This window comes from Falco biarmicus, chromosome 4 (genome assembly GCF_023638135.1).
Source record: "Falco biarmicus isolate bFalBia1 chromosome 4, bFalBia1.pri, whole genome shotgun sequence".
NCBI classification, from domain to species: domain Eukaryota; kingdom Metazoa; phylum Chordata; class Aves; order Falconiformes; family Falconidae; genus Falco; species Falco biarmicus.
In genome coordinates this window covers 61,348,396-61,364,726 of record NC_079291.1, presented here as the reverse complement: position 1 = coordinate 61,364,726, position 16,331 = coordinate 61,348,396, and the positions used below count along the sequence as shown (strand labels likewise).

The 16,331-nt window shown below is 64.1% G+C and overlaps 2 protein-coding genes across 5 annotated transcripts in view; one reads left to right on the top strand and one right to left on the bottom strand.

Annotated features, from left to right (window-relative positions):
* CCM2 (CCM2 scaffold protein) overlaps positions 1-3,816 on the top strand; it is a 38,846-nt gene extending 35,030 nt beyond the window's left edge. For all 3 annotated transcript variants that reach the window (XM_056336765.1, XM_056336766.1, XM_056336764.1), the window contains exons 9-10: positions 353-491; positions 3,121-3,816. In XM_056336765.1, coding sequence (XP_056192740.1) covers positions 353-491; positions 3,121-3,401 — 420 coding nt within the window. In that variant the 3' untranslated portion in view covers positions 3,402-3,816. The remainder of the gene's footprint in view (positions 1-352; positions 492-3,120) is intronic.
* Positions 3,817-6,122: 2,306 nt separating this feature from the next.
* NACAD (NAC alpha domain containing) lies at positions 6,123-14,853 on the bottom strand. 2 transcript variants are annotated; one of them, XM_056338575.1, is made up of 10 exons: positions 14,604-14,853; positions 11,253-13,052; positions 8,793-11,138; positions 7,975-8,202; positions 7,795-7,883; positions 7,616-7,699; positions 6,852-6,998; positions 6,612-6,743; positions 6,403-6,525; positions 6,123-6,270 (listed from the first exon to the last, which is right to left on the bottom strand). In XM_056338575.1, exons 1-10 carry the CDS (start codon positions 14,695-14,697, stop codon positions 6,256-6,258), a joined length of 5,058 nt encoding a protein of 1,685 aa, XP_056194550.1. In that variant the 5' UTR covers positions 14,698-14,853; the 3' UTR covers positions 6,123-6,255. The 2 variants fall into 2 exon arrangements, with proteins under 2 accessions (XP_056194550.1, XP_056194549.1); XM_056338574.1 differs by having other exon boundaries at positions 8,793-13,052.
* Positions 14,854-16,331: the final 1,478 nt, after the last annotated feature.

Here is a 16,331-nt window from a genome sequence, read left to right as displayed (position 1 = left end):
TGGAGGCCTTGTGGGACCTGAATATGGGCTCACTTCCTTCTCCTGCAGGAGCATCCCCACCCCCTTGTCCCCTCTCACCATGTAAAGGCATGTCACGCCATCCACGGCATGCCAGGTCCATCACGTCGTGACTCACAGCCCTGCGTACGCTCGCAGCTTGTCCCCATTTGAAAGCTGCCAGCTCAGCAGTGGGTTGCACCAGCCTGTCCTGCTTTTCCATCAGGATGAGCTGGTTCATTACTGCAGCTCTTACCAAACAGTAATAAATCTAATCACCAACATTCCCAGGGCTTCCCATCATCTCTTCCTCCTTAAAAATCAGCAGTGTTTGCGGTGTGCTTCTCTTCCGTAGCTCCGAACAAAACTCTCTTCCCAAGAGATCCAGCAGTTCGCAATGCTCCTGCACGAGTATCGCAATGGGGCTTCGATCCATGAATTCTGCATCAACTTGAAGCAGCTCTACGGGGACAGCAGAAAGTTCCTGCTCTTGGGTGAGTAGCAGCTGCCAGGGATTAGTCATGTGTGACCGACCAAAGGGAGAGCCCTGGCCCATGCCTGGTGCCCATAGCTGATGCACCATGGGCAGTCTGGCGGGATGTGAGGGGGGTGAAAGGCTGGGTGTGGATGGCATAATGATTCTTTGGGGTGTCACCAAGCAAGGAGCAACAGCTCAACCCACCTCTCCTTGGCGATGCCTCTTTCCTGAGGACACCTGGGTCCATGTAGCTCAGCCGCTGGTCTCAGAGGTTTGAGTACGCTTCAACATTACAGAATCCCAAAATGGTTTGGGCTGGGGACCTTGAAGCCCCCCCAGTCCCACCCCTGCCACGCGCAGGGCCCCCTTCCCCCGGCCCCGGTGGCTCCCAGCCCCGTCCAGCCTGGCCTTGGGCACTGCCAGGGCTGGGGCACCCACAGCTGCTCTGGGCAGCCCGTGCCGGCGCCTCGCCGCCCTCACAGGGAAGGATTTCTCCCTCAGCTCTGATCTCCATCTGCCCTCTCTCAGCACAAAGCCGTTCCCCCTTGTCCTGGCGCTGCAGGCCCTTGGGAAAAGCCCCTCCCCAGCTTCCTCGCCGGCCCCTTTGGCTGCTGGAAGGTGCTCCAGGGTCTCCAGGAGCCTTCCCTTCTCCGGGCTGAACAGCCCCAGCGCTCCCAGCCCGGCTGCGCAGCAGAGGGGCTCCAGCCCTCTGGCCATCTCCGTGGCCTCCTCTGGCCCCGCTCCAACAGGTCCGTGCCCTCCTTATGCTGGGGGCCCCGGAGCTGGAGGCGGCGCTGCAGGGGGGTCTCAGCAGAGCGGGGCAGAGGGGCAGAGCCCCCTCCCTCGCCCCGCCGGCCACACTGCTGGGGATGCAGCCCAGGGCACGGGGGGCTTTCTGGGCTGCGAGCACACGTGGCCGGGTCACGTCCAGCTTCTCGCCCACCAGCACCCCCAGTCCCTCTCCTCAGGGCTGCTCTCCCTCCTGACTGCACAGGGAGCCTGGTGCCCTCTCCAGCCCAGACACCAGGCTTTTCTGTGCCTGCTGGGAGCAACTGTCCTGGCCCTTGCCCAGGTGCAGCACCTGACACCAGGTGATTCTGGCCTCAGAGGTGCCGTTCACCTGGGCACCTGCGTTCCCTGGAGCTTCACAGTCCCGGAGGGAGGGCGCATGCCCTGCCAGGGGAGCAGCACTCTTCTGTTCCCCTTCAGTAAAAGGGGGCTGGGAGTGTCAGAGGCTCTTCACGTCACTCCTGCTCAGACTCTCTGCTTTGATTTTGGCATTTATAAGCTGAAGGAGAATCAGTAACAAGAGCCTGTGGAGTTGGGGCAGGCACATTGGGCCGGAGTGGGTGCCTGTGCTCTGGCCGCAGGCAGGCAGGGCTCCCCCAGCCCCCTTCTCTTTCCTTTGTTCTGGGAATCTCGCAGCGCAGCTGGGCGCCTCCGCCAGCACAAAGGCATTTTCTTTCTGTGGTGCGCACGCAACCAGCTTGCTTTTAACATCACCGCTGCTGAAGCTGGCATGACAGCAAGGTAGCTGTGCTGGGAGGCTGACTTTATATTGCCATTGAAGAGCAGAGCCGACTTGCTTTTCCCAACCTGAGCCATCGCACTGGTGCCGTGCTCTCCTCGGGCACCCCACAATCCGTGCGAGATTGAGAAGTAAGGAGAAGCAGATCTTCTGCCCAGACTGTGCTAGAAACCTGTAAAAGTTTTTGTTTTTTTTTTAAGTTTCTGAATACCCCAGGTTTTCTTCCAAGCAGTTTGGGTAGTGACTGTAGTCTTAAATCTGGAACAGACTAGAGGGAGTAGGGGGGCACCTCAGTTTTGGCCAGTAAGGACATACACCGTGGCCAGAGGAGGGAAAAGAATGATGCTCAGCCTGGCAGCAGCTCTGTGGTTGCAGCTGGAGCACAATCAGGCCCATCTGGAGGAAAAGACATTTAAATAGCCTTAGCTTTTTATATATATATAAATATATTTTTATATATCTATATAAAAATATAGAAACACCTCTAATTAGAAAGAGAAATGAGTTTGTTACTTAAAATCCTCAAAGGGTAATTTAACAATAAAACAAGCAGCATGTCTAACCTGTGTCACAATGACCCTCTCTGCTTCGCAGCAGGTGACAGCCACCCCACCAGCGATGCTGGCCCATGGTGGGATGCACAGAGGGAGACAGGAGAGATGCTCCTGCAGCCGCCCTGGCTGTGCTCCTTCGGGGGCCTGCGTCAGGGCTGGTGCTGTTAGAGCAATAAGCTCAGTAAAGCTGGGCAATATGTTTCGGTGAGGAATTAGATGATGAGCCTTTTGAGCTCAGAAAATCCCACTTTAGCAGGATTTTGTCCTCAGTGGGCAGCAGCTGCCATTCTCAGGGGTGTAAATGGGAAATGTGGCCGTGAGCTGGGAGCCCCAGCCCCCCAAAACAGGCTCCTCCACCAAACCCTGGGCTGTTTCAGGGAGCTGGGGCACAGCGTTGCAGCTGGCCTCTGCTGGAAGGCTCAGAATCCCTGGGGAATTTCAGACAGCTGGGCAAATCCATGTGGAAATCTGTCCCCGGGTGTCTCCCCTACGTGCCTGTGCTGTACAGAACTCATGACGATGATGATAACTGTTTCCTTCTCGTGTTTTCTTCCCTGATCCAGGTCTTCGCCCCTTCATTCCTGAGAAGGACAGCCAACACTTCGAGAACTTCCTGGAGACCATCGGGGTGAAGGATGGCCGGGGCATCATCACAGACAGTTTCGGGAGGTACAGGCGGACGCTGAGCACTACCTCCAATTCCACCACCAATGGCAACGGCGCTGCCGGCAGCTCTGATGATCAGTCCGTCCCTTCGGAGGAGGACGAGTGGGACCGAATGATCTCACACATCAGCAACGACATCGAGGCCCTGGGGTGCAGCATGGACCGCGATTCCTCCTGAGAGCAAGCTGGGGGAGAACGGCCCCGGCAGCTCCCCACCCGGGGGGGCTCACTCTGGCACCCTCCCAGAGAGACCCCGCAGCAGTGACCGTCGCTCTGGAAGAGGTTTTGGGGCTAGATCAGGATGTAATTACTCTCCCATCCTCGTTAACGGCTCCAAGTGGCTGTTGGGCGGCAGCCAGTGCCCTCTCGCCAGGCTGGCACGCTGCGGCAGAGGACCCCAGGGCAGGAGCCTGGCCTGCAGCTGCCTCTGGTTTGGTTTTGCCAGTGCAGCGGGGAGACAAGTCGGCTACAACCCTCTGCCTGGTTTACAGTTTTGCACATGGTATCCCTGTTGTAACTGCTCTCTTCCTCCTCCTCTTCTTCTTCCTCCCCCTGTTTTTGAATGAAGTTTACCACAATGTGAATTATTTAAACCTATTGTTGATGTTGTCGAAGCATTTCGGCTCCAGACTCGCAGGAGAAACTGCCGATGGTGGTGGCGGCCGCCGGCTGCACCGTGAGCTTTTTGCTTACACTGCTGCAGCCTGGCCCGCAAACCCCATCCCCCCGGCTTTGCTCAGGAATAACGGGGGGGCCCAGGGAGGCACAGGGGTGCACAGCCCATGTGTTACCCACCACTGGGCTTGTTCTTGGCCCCCCAACACCAGGCAGGCAGCTGCTGGTGCCTGCCAGGGCGTCACCTTCCTGCCAAGCACAAGGACTTGCCCCACGCACCCCCCACCCCAAAGTCTGGGAGACCTCATGGTCCTCCCTGGCACCTGGTCTGGGGTTCGTGGTGCTGGTGGGATGTCATGGGGCGGCTGCTGGGGACCATGCTGTCCCTGGGGGCCCCCACCTGGACAGGACAGCTGATCCAGGACCCGCTGTCGGAAATTTCATGGGGGGGCCACAAGTTGTGCTGTACATGTTGTATATATTTTACATACCGTTATAAATACACACTTATTTTTTTAATCTGTATCCCCTGCCAGAGGAGCACTCCCATGCAGAGGGAGATGCTGTTTGCAGAGGGAGGGGGGCATCTGAGAGAAGGGTCTGGGGGGTCCCCAGTTATCCTGGTGCCACAGCCAGGCAAAGGGTGGGGCTGGAGAAGGGATGGGACAGCCGTGGCAGCACCCAGGGGTCTGCTGATGTCTCTGGCACCCATGAGTGGCTTTGGCCAGGTCCTTTGTGCAGGTGCCAGCTGCTGGAACCAGGGAGGGGGCTGGCTGGCCCCGGTGGCTCAGCAGTCTGGGGGGGTCCGGCCTCCTCCTGTGCATTCCTCTGCTCCTTGTCCCCAAAGCCCCCCAGTGCCTTCAACCCTGGCTCTCCCTGCGCAACCCCCCTGGGGCCGCACTCCAGCCCCCTTACTCCCTGCCAGCAACTCCCCACTTCACCATTACCCTTACTGGTGTCTCCTCGCCGCCATCCTGTCTGTCCAGCCCAGGCAGAGAGCAGCCTTCATCCCTCCATCCTCTCCCTCCCCAGCCCTGCTGCTCCAGCTATTTCTTACCTGCCTTCCCGGGATCGCAGCCGCCGGCCCTCGGTACGATCCAGCCCGCAGCTGCCATCCCATTTCACCTGATTTCAGCTGGGGGGTCTTCAAGGACCCCCAGGACTTTAAGGGGGGCACACTGTCAAGGCACCCCAGTGCCAGGGACAGGGCAGGGACACAGCCTGGACATCCTCTGACAGACAGCCCTTCCCTTCCTTTTTCGAGGCTGATAAATTCCAGAGCAGGAAAGAGGCAGGGGACGTCCCAAAGGGGGTCCCCCAGCAACTGAAGGAAGAGATCTGGCCAGGACACATCCATCCAGGAGAGCATCTTCCCTAGGAACAAACCTGGACGGAGCAGCTCGCGGTTTCCTCCTCCTGGCACGCGTTTTGGCTGCAGGAGGGGGAGATGAGGGTCCCGGCTCTGTCCCCCAGCTCCAGTGTCCCTGGGACTCAGGGACCAGGATTTTTTCCTTCTTCAGCCCAGCACAGAGCTGGGGGAGCTTTAGTGCCTTTTTATGATTTACAGATTAAAAAATTGCACATGTGGCTGCTCAAGTCATTAAAGACTTAAGGAAATTTGGAATTAAAAGAAAAGCCCTATTTTTGACACGATTGTATACGGAGAACTATAAAACAAGCTGTAACAGCTCGCAGTGGTTTGGTTTTTTGTTTGTTTGGGGTTTTTTGTTGTTGTTGTTGTTTTCATATACTTCAGTGGGAAATGGGACTTAACTCTGGAAATAACCCTGCGCTGCAGCACTCAGAGCGAGTGGACAGCGGCTGCCACCGGGGCTCTGCCGCCAGCGTTCCCGGCACCAGCAGGGGTGGTGGATGGATGGATGTACGTACGTGTCTGCCTTCTGTACGGGGTATTTGTTACCGGTAAATATAATTCTGCACCCAACCGTGGTTTGTCTCATTGCTAAAGGCCTCACTCACCTCCCTTGGCCCTTGCCAAAGCCTGGCTTCCTTAAGCGCCTCTGAATTAGCAACGGGGGGCAAAGCTCTGATGCCTTCCAGAGCATCCTGGCCTCTACCACCCCATCCGGTGCCACCACGTGGGGCTCCCAGAGCTGTCCCACCGCATTGGCCTCTCCACAGCCATCACCCCATCCCGCTGCTGGGAACCAGGGTGCCCCAGGACCGCCCCCCGAGCACCCCCAGGGACCAGACCCCCGGCACCACGGGGCGGCCCAGCTCCCTCCCCCCCCCAAATCACCACGCTGGGAGGCGGTGTGCGATCCAAGTGATACATGAGGCCGTTTATTGAGCGTTACAGACTCAGAGGAGGATGCAGGGGGCTGGAGGAAGGATGGTGGGGGCTGGAGGGGGGAGTAACTGTGCATCTATACAGGGGACCGGGACACCCCCGGCTGCTACATGGTCAGCTCCTGCGGGAGAGAGGGAGAGCAGAGTGTCACAGACCCCTGCAGCACCCCCAGTTCACGCTGGGACAAGCAGCAGACACCACACACCCCCATTTGTAACCCCCCCTCCCCCCCCCCCCCAGCCCAGCCACTCACCATGATGGCGTTGACAATGTCGTTGTTGTTGTGCCGAAGTGCCCGCACGGCTTTGGGGCGCGAGACGTTGGCCTGGGCCATCACCAGCTCAATGTCCCTCACCTCCAGCCCCGTCTCATCCACCTGCATTGAGGGGACAGCACTGTCACCCCCTCACTGTCCCTGGGACACGCAGGAGGGGTCCCTCCGCCCCCCTCCCCAGCACCCACCTCCTCCTCCTCCTCGCTCTCCTCCTTGATGGTGAGAGTTGGGGCCGTCTCCGTGATGAGGGGCGAGTGCTCCATCGGCACCTTGAACTTCTCCGCTGCTGCCTTGTGCACTTGCTGTGACAGGTCCTCGATCTGCAGCAGGGTGGCAGAGGGGCACAGGGTCACCCACCTGTCCCCACAGGCCACCAGCCCCAAGGATGGGACCCCCCTGACCCCTTAGCCCCCCACACACACACACACCTTGGCTTCCCCAAAGACGATGTAGATGTCGGATGCGGGGCTCTTGAAGACATCGGGTTTGGTGATGACGAAGAGGATGTTCTTGGACTTGCGGATGGTGATGCGGGTGACACCATGGATCTGCCGCAGCCCCAGCTTGGACATGGCCTGGGGAGGGGGGACACACACAGGGGTCACCCTGTGCCCCCCCCCCCCCCCCCGAGCAGCCAAGGAGGGGGCTCCATCCCCCCAGCAACACCCCAGAGCCCTGGGACAACGGTGAAAGCAGGGATGTGGGGCAATGCTGGGCCCCCACCCAGGATGGGGAGCCCCCCCCAGAGTGGGGGGAAGCCCCACAACACCCCCACAACTGCCCCTGCCTGGGGTAATCCCCCCCAGCCCATCTTACTCCCTCAAACCCTGATATGGGACAGGGACCCCAGTGTCATGGGGGACCCCCAGACACACACAGGGGGTGGGACCCCAGTACTACAGGGGATGCCCAAGCCCGCCCAGGGGTTCCCAGCCCCTCTTGGGGACAAAGATGGGGACCTCAGTGCCATGGGGGACCCTCACCCAGAGGCCCCCAGCCCCACCTGGGAGTCCCCAGCCCAACCCAGGGACCAAGATGGGGACCCCAGTGCCATGGGGGACCCCCTCACCCACCCAAGGTCCAGGATGAGGAAACCCCAATCGCATGTGGGGACTGGGGTGGGGACACCAGTGCCACGGGGGACAGCCAGCACCCCAGGGACCCCCAGCCCCACCCTCGGGCCCTGTCCCACCTTCCTAGCCTTCTTCTCACTCCGGCTCTGCTTCGCCTTGCTGACGGTCTCCTCCCCGGTGCCCAGTGAGTGGGTGAGCTGTGCCTGCCAGGGATGGGTGGGTGAGGGCAGCCCCTGACCCACCACTCGGTGGGGGGTCCCCACTGCCCCCAGCTCCCTCAGACCCCACACACACACACCTGGGTCTGGGCCGGCGGCGGCTCCGAGCCCTCAGGCTCCTCCAGCTCAGGGATGGACTCGTCGTTGCTCTCCGACTCATTACATGACCCTGGGGCCAAGCAGAGGGGTGGGATGGAGCTGGTTGCCCCTCTAACCACCCCCAAAATATGGGGGAACCCCTTAGGGCCCCCCCTTCTTACCTTTATGGTTGGCCTCGCAGCGGTGGGGGGCCGGGGGCTGCTTGTCCTGGCGCAGGGCGATGCCGGCGGCTTCCCGCAGGCGCTGGATCTCGGGGCAGGGGTAGGGGGTCTCCGCCTCACTCGAGGAGCTCGACTCCGACTGCAGGGACCCCCGGGGGGGCCCCCGGCTGCCCATCCCCACCTGCCTGCCTCGGGCCTCCTTCTCCTTGCAGGGGGAAGGCTGGGGGGCTGCAGGGGGGCTGGGTTGGTGGTGTGCCCGCCCCCCCAAATTCCCCTATGTGTGTCTGAACCCTGCTCATACCATCGCCCACCTGGGGACACCCCAAAGGGGACCCCCAGCACCCAGTGATCCCACCCTGGTCCCACATAACACCCCATAGCAGGGGGGGGCCTGAACTGCTGGTGCCCCCCAAAATCCCCTATGTGGGGTTGAACCCAGCTTGCTTGTCCCTGTCACCCACCCGGGGACTCTCAAAGAGGACCCCCAGCATCCCACCATGGGGGATGCCCACCCCAGCCCCGCTCAACACCCCACAGCAGCCAGGGATGGCTGCAGGAGCTAAGGGGGGATGGGGGGTGCCAAGCTGGTGGTGCCCCTCCGCCTCCCAGAACCCCCTCCATGGTGTTGAACTCAGCCTGCTCACTCCACCTCCCCCCCGGGACCCCCAAGGGGGACCCTCAGCACCCCAACATGTGTGAGAACCACCCCATCACCCACCCTGGGACCCCCAAAGGGAGCCCCCAAGCACCCCACCATGGATGATGCCCACCCCAGCCCCACAGCAATGGGTGGGTAGGTGTCAGGGGGGGTCTCTTACCCTCGAGGTGCTTCCTGGAGGGTGGCAAGACGGACGGGCGCTCCTCGCCGGCGGGGAGCCCTGAGGTGTCCTGGGGGCCGCGGGCCAGATCCGGGCACGGTGACGGTGGCGCGGCGGCAGGAGGAGGCACTTGGCTGAGTTCGGGGAGCAGAGGGGAGGGGGCCCACGGTGGGCTGGGGGGCTCTGGGGGGGCTTCTTCCCTGACTGGCTCTGGGGGGGGCTCTGGCTGAGCATCCCCCCTTTCACCGGCACCCAGAGCGGGCTGGGGGCTGGATTCAGCCCCCACCATCACCTCCTCTTCCTCCTGCTGCTTGGGGGGTGCCGGGGGCTCGCTGGGGGGGGCGTCCGCCCCCAGGACTTTGGCATCAGTGTCCCCAGCAGTCTGGCCCAGGGGCTCATCGCCTGGCTGGGGGGTGGGGGGCTCATGGGGGGGCAGGGGCTCCTCCCTCCCCCCATCACTGGGGGGGCCCTCCAGGGGCTCTGCTGGGAACTCGGGGGGCTCCGGGGCCCTGGGGAGGAGGCGAGGGGCTGGCAGGTCCCCAAAGGAGCCCTGTAACATGGCGGTGACCCGCTGCCGGTCCTCCCGGCGCTGCCAGGCCGCCCCGCTCTCCGAAAAGGCACCGGGTGGTTGGAGCAGTTCAAGGGGGGCCGGGGGGACCCCCACGTACACCTCCCGCTCCGAAGCAGTGAAAACCAAGGGGGGGATGGTGGGGGGCGACGGGGTCAGGCAGAGGGCCAGGCAGCGACTGGCAGCATCCTCATCCTCCTCGGATGGGGGTCTGGGGGGCACAGCCGCCTCCCCCGCGCTGTCCTCAGGTGCAGTGAAGAAGCTGGAGTCGGTGCGGGAGCGGGACGTCTCCAGCAGCTCCGGGGAGGACTCCTCTGAGGAGGCGGTGGTGGCATCCCACTCCTCCGGGACTTCACCCATGTCCCCAGGGATGTGCACCGTCATCCCCTGCACTGCAGGACACACCATCACTGGTGGCTCCAGGGACTCACTGGCCGAGGTGGTCCCATCCTCTGGCTCCTCATTGGCAGCACTGGGGGACATGTCCTGTGGAGGTGGGGATGGGGCCATGATGCCATCTGGCAGGCTGGGTGTCACCGATGGCACCAGGTCAGCAGCTGCAGTGTCCAGCTCATCAGGTGTCACCAATGGCACCAGGTCGGTGGCTGCAGCGTCCAGCTCATCAGGTGTCACCAATGGCACCAGGTCGGCGGCTGCAGCATCTGGTGGGCTGGGTGTCACCAGGCCAGTGGCTGTAGTGTCCAGCTCATTAGGTGTCACCAATGGCAAAAGGTCGGTGGCTGCAGCATCTGGCGGGCTGGGCATCACTGATGGCACCAGGTTGGTGGCCACAGCATCTGGTTCCTCTGGTGGGCAGGGCATCACTGACAGCACCAAGTCAGTGGCTGCAGTGTCTGGCTCATCTGGCTGGCTGGGTGTCACCGATGGCACCAGGCCAGGGACAGTGGCTGCAGTGTGCAGCTCATCTGGTGAGTTGGGCATCATCAATGGTTCCACATCTGCGGCCACAGCGTCTGGCTCATGCAGGGGGCTGGACGTCACCAATGGCACCAGGTCAGTGGCCACAGTGTCTGGCTCATCCAACAGGCTGGACGTCACCAATGGTGCCAGGTTGGTGGCTGTGGTGTCTGGCTCCTCTGGTGGGCTGGACATCACTGGTGGTACCAGGTCAGTGGCCACGGCGTCTGGCTCATGCAGGGGGCTGGACGTCACCAATGGCACCAGGTCAGTGGCCACAGTGTCTGGCTCATGCAGGGGGCTGGACGTCACCAATGGTGCCAGGTTGGTGGCTGCGGTGTCTGGCTCATCTGGTGGGCTGGACATCACTGGTGGTACCAGGTCAGTGGCCACGGTGTCCGGCTCATCTGGCACACCAGGTGCCACCAACTGTGCTAGATCAGTGGCCACGGTGTCTGCCTCATCTGGCACACTGGGTGTCACCAATGGTGCCAGGTCAGTGGCCACAGTGTCTGGCTCATCTGGCACACCAGGTGCCACCAACAGTGCTAGATCAGTGGCCACGGTGTTCAGCTCATCTGGCACACTGGGTGTCACCAATGGTGCCCAGTCAGTGGCCACAGTGTCTGGCTCATCTGGCACACCAGGTGCCACCAATGGTGCCAGATCAGTGGCCACGGTGTCTGGCTCATCTGGTGGGCTGGACATCAAAGGTGCCAGGTTGGCAGCCACAGCATCCAGCTCATCCAGCGGTGTGGACATCACTGATGGTGCCAGGTCGGTGGTCACAGTGTCTGGCTCCTCTGGTGGGCTGGATGTCACTGATGGTGCCAGGTCAGCGGCTGTGGTGTCTGGCTCACCTGGTGGGCTGGGCGTCACTGATGGTGCCAGGTCAGCGGCTGTGGTGTCTGGCTCACCTGGTGGGCTGGGCGTCACTGATGGTGCCAGGTCAGCGGCTGTGGTGTCTGGCTCACCTGGTGGGCTGGGCGTCACCGATGGTGCCAGGTTGGTGGCTGCAGTGTCCAGCTCATCGTGGCCATCAGCGGCTGCCAGCTCAGTGCTCCCCACTCTCACAGTGCCAAGTTCACTGTCACTGTCACCATCACTCCCATGGCCGCCCTGGGGCTCCCCGTTGGCTGGCACCATGGTGACATCCCCCAGGCTGTCAGTCTGAGGGTCCCAGGGCTCCCCGGAGCAGAGGCTGGGGGGCTGCAGGATGCTGCTGCTCACTGCTGGCTCCATGCCAGGCCCCTCTCCCAGCACTGCCGCGTTGGAATCATCCCTCAGCACCGGCTCCTCCTCAGCACCTGGCATCACCTCCGGCTCCTCGGGGAGCTGGGGGGGCTCCAGCAGGGGGCAGCCCCCCAAGACAGCATCTGGCTCCCACGGGACATCAGGCTCCAGGGCTGAGACCTCCTCCAGCTCCAAGGAGGAAGAGGAGGATGTGAGGAAGGTCTCGCCGTCTGGCTCCACGCTGCCTTCTCTGGAGTGTGCCGGGGGGGTCCCAGCACCATCCTGCTCCAGCATCCCCAGCTCCATCCCCTCAGCACTGGCACCCTCCATGGCAGGCACCGGCTCCTGGGCACGGCGATGCCAGGGGGACCCCCCTGGCGAGGGGGGGACAGCCAGGTCCATCCCGGCATGAAGGTGGAGCTCGATGCCACCGTCCCCCGAGGCCACGGCGCCAGGGGGAGCAGTGCTGGTACTGGGGGGCCCCCCCTCAGCCCCCACGGCATGGCGCTCGGTGCCGTACAGCCGCTCGTCCTCCTCGCCGTCGTAAGCAGCCGAGTCAGAGGAGGCGGAGGTGTCGTCGTGGAAGGCGAAGGACTCGTCCACCCCCTCAGTGATGGAGGTCTCGGACAGCGAGTGCAGGAAGGAGGCTGAAGTGCTGCCACCTTCCTCCTCCTCTTCCTCCTCATCCTCCTCCTCGCCGGAGAGGGGCAGGGGGGCCGTGCCGGCGGGCAGCGGGGTGATCTCCACCGCCTCGGCCTGGAAAAGCAGGCTGCCGCGGAAGGGCAGCAGTGCCGCCGGGATCAGACCTGCGCTCCCTGACAGCTCCCACTCCTCATCCTCCTCTTCCTCCTCCAGCGTCTGCCCATCATCATCATCTTCATCCCCCGGCGGGGCAAAGGGTCCGTCTTCCTCCTCTTCATCATCATCCTCTGGAGAGGGCGGGGTGAAGGCGGGGGGATGCTCCAGGCAGGGCAGCACCACCAGGTCTTCAGCCTCAGCCTCCTCAGCCTCAGCCGCCGCCATGGCTTCGGCCTCTGCCACCAGGTTGGGGGAGCAGGACGGGGAGGTGCTGGCCGTGCCAGAGCTGCCCCAGCTGCCCCCCTCGGCCGTCATGTAGGAGCCGGAGGGAGAGGTGGGGGGGGAGCAGAGACCCTCACTCTCCCCATCCGTCTGCTCCTCGGGGGGGGGCTGCAGCAGCCGGGACCCCGTGACGCGGATGGGGGTGGATGGGGCTGTGAAGAAGAGGTCGGGGTCCAGGGCGGTGGGGGGTCTGCCCTGGGGGGGCTCTTTGGTGGGAGCAGGGAAGGGGCAAGGCACAGCAGGCGGGGGTGGCCCCCCCAGCAGCTCAGGGGCGGTGGGGGAGCGTGTCTCCTCGCCCATGACAATGCGGGTGTCCAGGGGGTCTGCAGGCAGTGGGGGGCAGCAGGTCTCGTCGGGTGGCACAGCAGCAGGGGGGCCAGGGTCGCAGCTGGCCCCCTCGGGCTGTGGGCGAGCCTCCTCCTTGGCAGGCATCGTTGGGGGGCCCGTGGCCGGCAGGGGGGCTGCGGAGAGAGGGGAGACCCCCCCTTCAGTACCATGCCCCCCCCAGGGTCAGAGAGAGAGCACAGGAATAGGGAGGGGACAGCCAGGGTGCTGCTATGGAGGGTCACCCAGCCAGGCTGGTGGCACCCCCCCCCACGCGGGGGGGCCAGAACAGGGTGCCCCCCCACCCAGAGCACCTAGGAGGAGCACCTACAGGGCTTGATGATGCCAGGGATGACTTGGGGGGAGGGGGAGAACTGGCTACCCCCACCCAAAGCAAAGCACTAGGGGCCAGCCACAGGGTTCAGTGACACCAAGAGGTGACTCTGGGGGTGGGGTGGGGGGGACCGCAACAGCCCACCCCCTCCCTCAGCCCCTCTCTAGGGGCACAAGGCTATAGCTGCACTACAGGGGGCTCAGACCGAGGTAGCCCTAAGCAACAGGGGGACCCCACATCCCCCCCTCACAGCATCACCCCACGCTCACCCATGCACCGGGTTTGCAGGTGCTCGGTCCCTCCGCTCAGGTGTGAGCAACACAGCACCCCCCACCCCCCCCAAAAAAGCTCCTCAGAACCCCCCAACTCACTCCCCACACTACCTGAGACCCCCAGGGGCAAATCCATGGGGCAGAAACAACCAGGACGAAGCCCCCAACCCAGCAGAAGCCTATGGCCCCCCCCGGGGACTTTATATAGGGGTGAGGGGGCGGGGCAGGGCCGCGGGGGCTGCTGGAAAGGGGGCGGGGCCCCACCTGGGCATTTAGCGGGCAGCCCCCTGCCCCGGGGCACGTGTGAGCAGAGGGGTACCCCCTCCCCCGGGCTTTTTCATTCCTGGGGGCGCTTAAGGGGGTAATTTGGGGGATGTGTTGCCCACGGTGTCCCTTAGGCTGTGTCTCCCCGAAGTATCACCTGGGGGTTGGCTCCCCCCTACGGTGAGGGGGCCGGGGTCCCTTTAGCCCTGCCACTCCCCACCGCTACCTGGCCAGACCCCCCGCAGCTGGGGGGGCGGGTTAAGGCCCCTGCACCCCCCCGGCTGCCCCGGGCACGGGGGAGCCCTCACCCCCCCTTGCACAAACCAGCCCCTTTGTGGGCTGAGCCCCCACATCCCCCCCAAGCCGTTGGGGGGAAACTGAGGCACGCGGGGGGGTGTGTGACAACAGGAGCCCCCCGCCTCCTCCCCGCTGTCCCCGGGGCCGCGCGTGCGGGGTGACCTTGGGCCGCGGCTCCGCGCCGCCCGTGCCTCAGTTTCCCCGCCCGGTGCTCCCCGGGGGGGTGGGATGGGGTTGGATGGGGGGCTCAGCCTCTGCCTCCCCTGCTTCTGCTGAGGCCTCCCGGTGGGTGCGTGTGGGGGGGGGACGGGGACGGACAGCCTAAGGCTGGTCATTGCTGAAGGGGGGGGTCCCCACAGTCACCTCCCGGGGTGGTACCGGGGGCGCTGGCTGTGGCCGGTCCCACATCCTCCCGTCCCGCACCCCCCGTCCTCCATCGCCGCATCCTCCCGTCCCGCACCCCCCGTCCTCCATCGCCGCATCCCTCCGTCTTCCATTCCCACATCCCCGCCCCGCCTCACCTGCCGCCGCGCCCTGCGGGCCGCTCCCGCCGCTCCCGCTCCCGCTGCCGGCGGCGCCCCGCGGCCGCTGCGCTCTCACCGCCTCCCCGGGCATGGCGGGGCCGGGCCGCGGGGCCGCTGCCGCCGCGCTGGGGCTGGCGCTGGGGCTGGCGCTGGGCGAGGGCGGCTGCGCCGGCGGGAGCGGAGCATTAGCGGGGCTGCGGGGGGGCCGCCGGGATCAGCCCCGTCATCCCAGATGATGTCAGCAGGTTTTTTTTTTCAGGGTTTTTTTTTCCCTCCCTCCCCCCCCCCCCGCCTTTTTTTTCTGATTTTTTTTTTTATTATCCCCCCCCCCCCCCCCCCCTCGGCAGGGAGAAAGCGGGGTGTGTGCCAGGCACTGCGGCGGTGGGAGGGGAGGGGAGGGCCCGCGGGCCCACCCACCCCGGCGCTGCTTGCATCAGCTCCGCCGGGGGGGGCCCGGCCTCAGTTTCCCCAGCTGGGCTGGGATTGATAAGAAAGAGGATGGAGCCGGGATTCCATCCATTCCCGCCCCCCCAAAAAAAAACCCCAAAAAGCAAAAAAAAAATGGGTGCTGAGCACCCAGTGGCACCCTGGGTGTGACTGCTGGGGGGGGCAGTGGGCAGAGCCCTCCTGAAGCTGCCGGTGGTGATGCCACATATATGGGAGGGGGACCGTGGTGCCCCCACCCTGCGCGTCCCCAGGGCATCGCCCGGGTACCGCTGAGGAGGCAGGATGGGTACCTCCGCTGTCGCCATGGGAACGGCCCTTCTCTCGTCTCCGTGGTGAGGATGGGGATGGTTTGCTGGCAACGGGTGTGTGTGTGTGTGTGTGTGTGTGTGTGTGATACCCGGTACCCCGCGTTCTGAGGTTGGCGGTGGGGAGACCCCGGCTGGCTGGAGCTGGTACCCCCCGGCTCATCCCACTGCCTGCACCCCCCCCCCCCCCCAAAGGATGCTGGAGGGGGAAACTGAGGCACGGCGCTGGCGCCCGCCGCCGGGCACGGCGCGGGGCTGGCAGCCACCCCGGGCACGCAGCGCGGCTGGCACCGGGGCCAACCCGGCCGCGACACCGGTGCCAGGAGCAGCCCCGCGCCGTGACTCAGCAGCTCCGGCGCCGCCGCGGCCTCCTCCCCGCACCGTGTGCCCCCCCCCCCCCCAGGGGAAACGGGCAGCTTGGAGGGACCAAGCCGTGCCCCTCAGCCGGAGGGGCTGCAAGGGCCCCAGCAGCAGCGCGGTGGCCAGATGGCCACTAATCCGTGCCCAAAGCCCTTCCTGGCAGCCGGCTCCGGTGCGTCATGGCACCGAGGGTTTTCCTGACCCACCTTGTCCCCCCCCCCCAGCCCAGGTGCACGTGTCCTGCGGGACACGGGGGACACCGCCTGTTGGGGCAAGAGGGGGAAGCCATGAAGTCACTGGGCCATGCTCAGCACCCAGAGCAGGATCTGACCCTCCCCAGTTAGAGAGCACAGGGGCCCTCCCGTGCCCACTCCATGGGTCCCGCCGCTCTAGGTGGAAGCGGCACAGCGCAGGAGCCAGCCTGGCCCCCTTCCCCACACACTGCGCTGCCCCCCAGCTGCCCCACTAAGACAGCAATAAGAGAAGCCAGGATGGCTCTTCATCCCAAACCCTGGCTCCGGCCTGCCTCCTCCAGGAGCTGAGCCACAGCTGTGGGGATGAGGGTCCTGGCAAGCATCGGTGCAGTGCCACCTCCCCCCCCCAGGAAAACACG

Excerpts from the sequence above, each read along its gene's own strand:
- NACAD (XM_056338574.1), bottom strand. The coding sequence starts at position 14,697 with ATGCCCGGGGAGGCGGTGAGAGCGCAGCGGCCGCGGGGCGCCGCCGGC. Across the intron at positions 7,884-7,974 it reads CTGCGAGGCCAACCATAAAG|GGTCATGTAATGAGTCGGAG; the intron begins GTAAGAAGGGGG and ends GCTTGGCCCCAG. Across the intron at positions 6,999-7,615 it reads GTGAGAAGAAGGCTAGGAAG|GCCATGTCCAAGCTGGGGCT; the intron begins GTGGGACAGGGC and ends CCCCCTCCCCAG.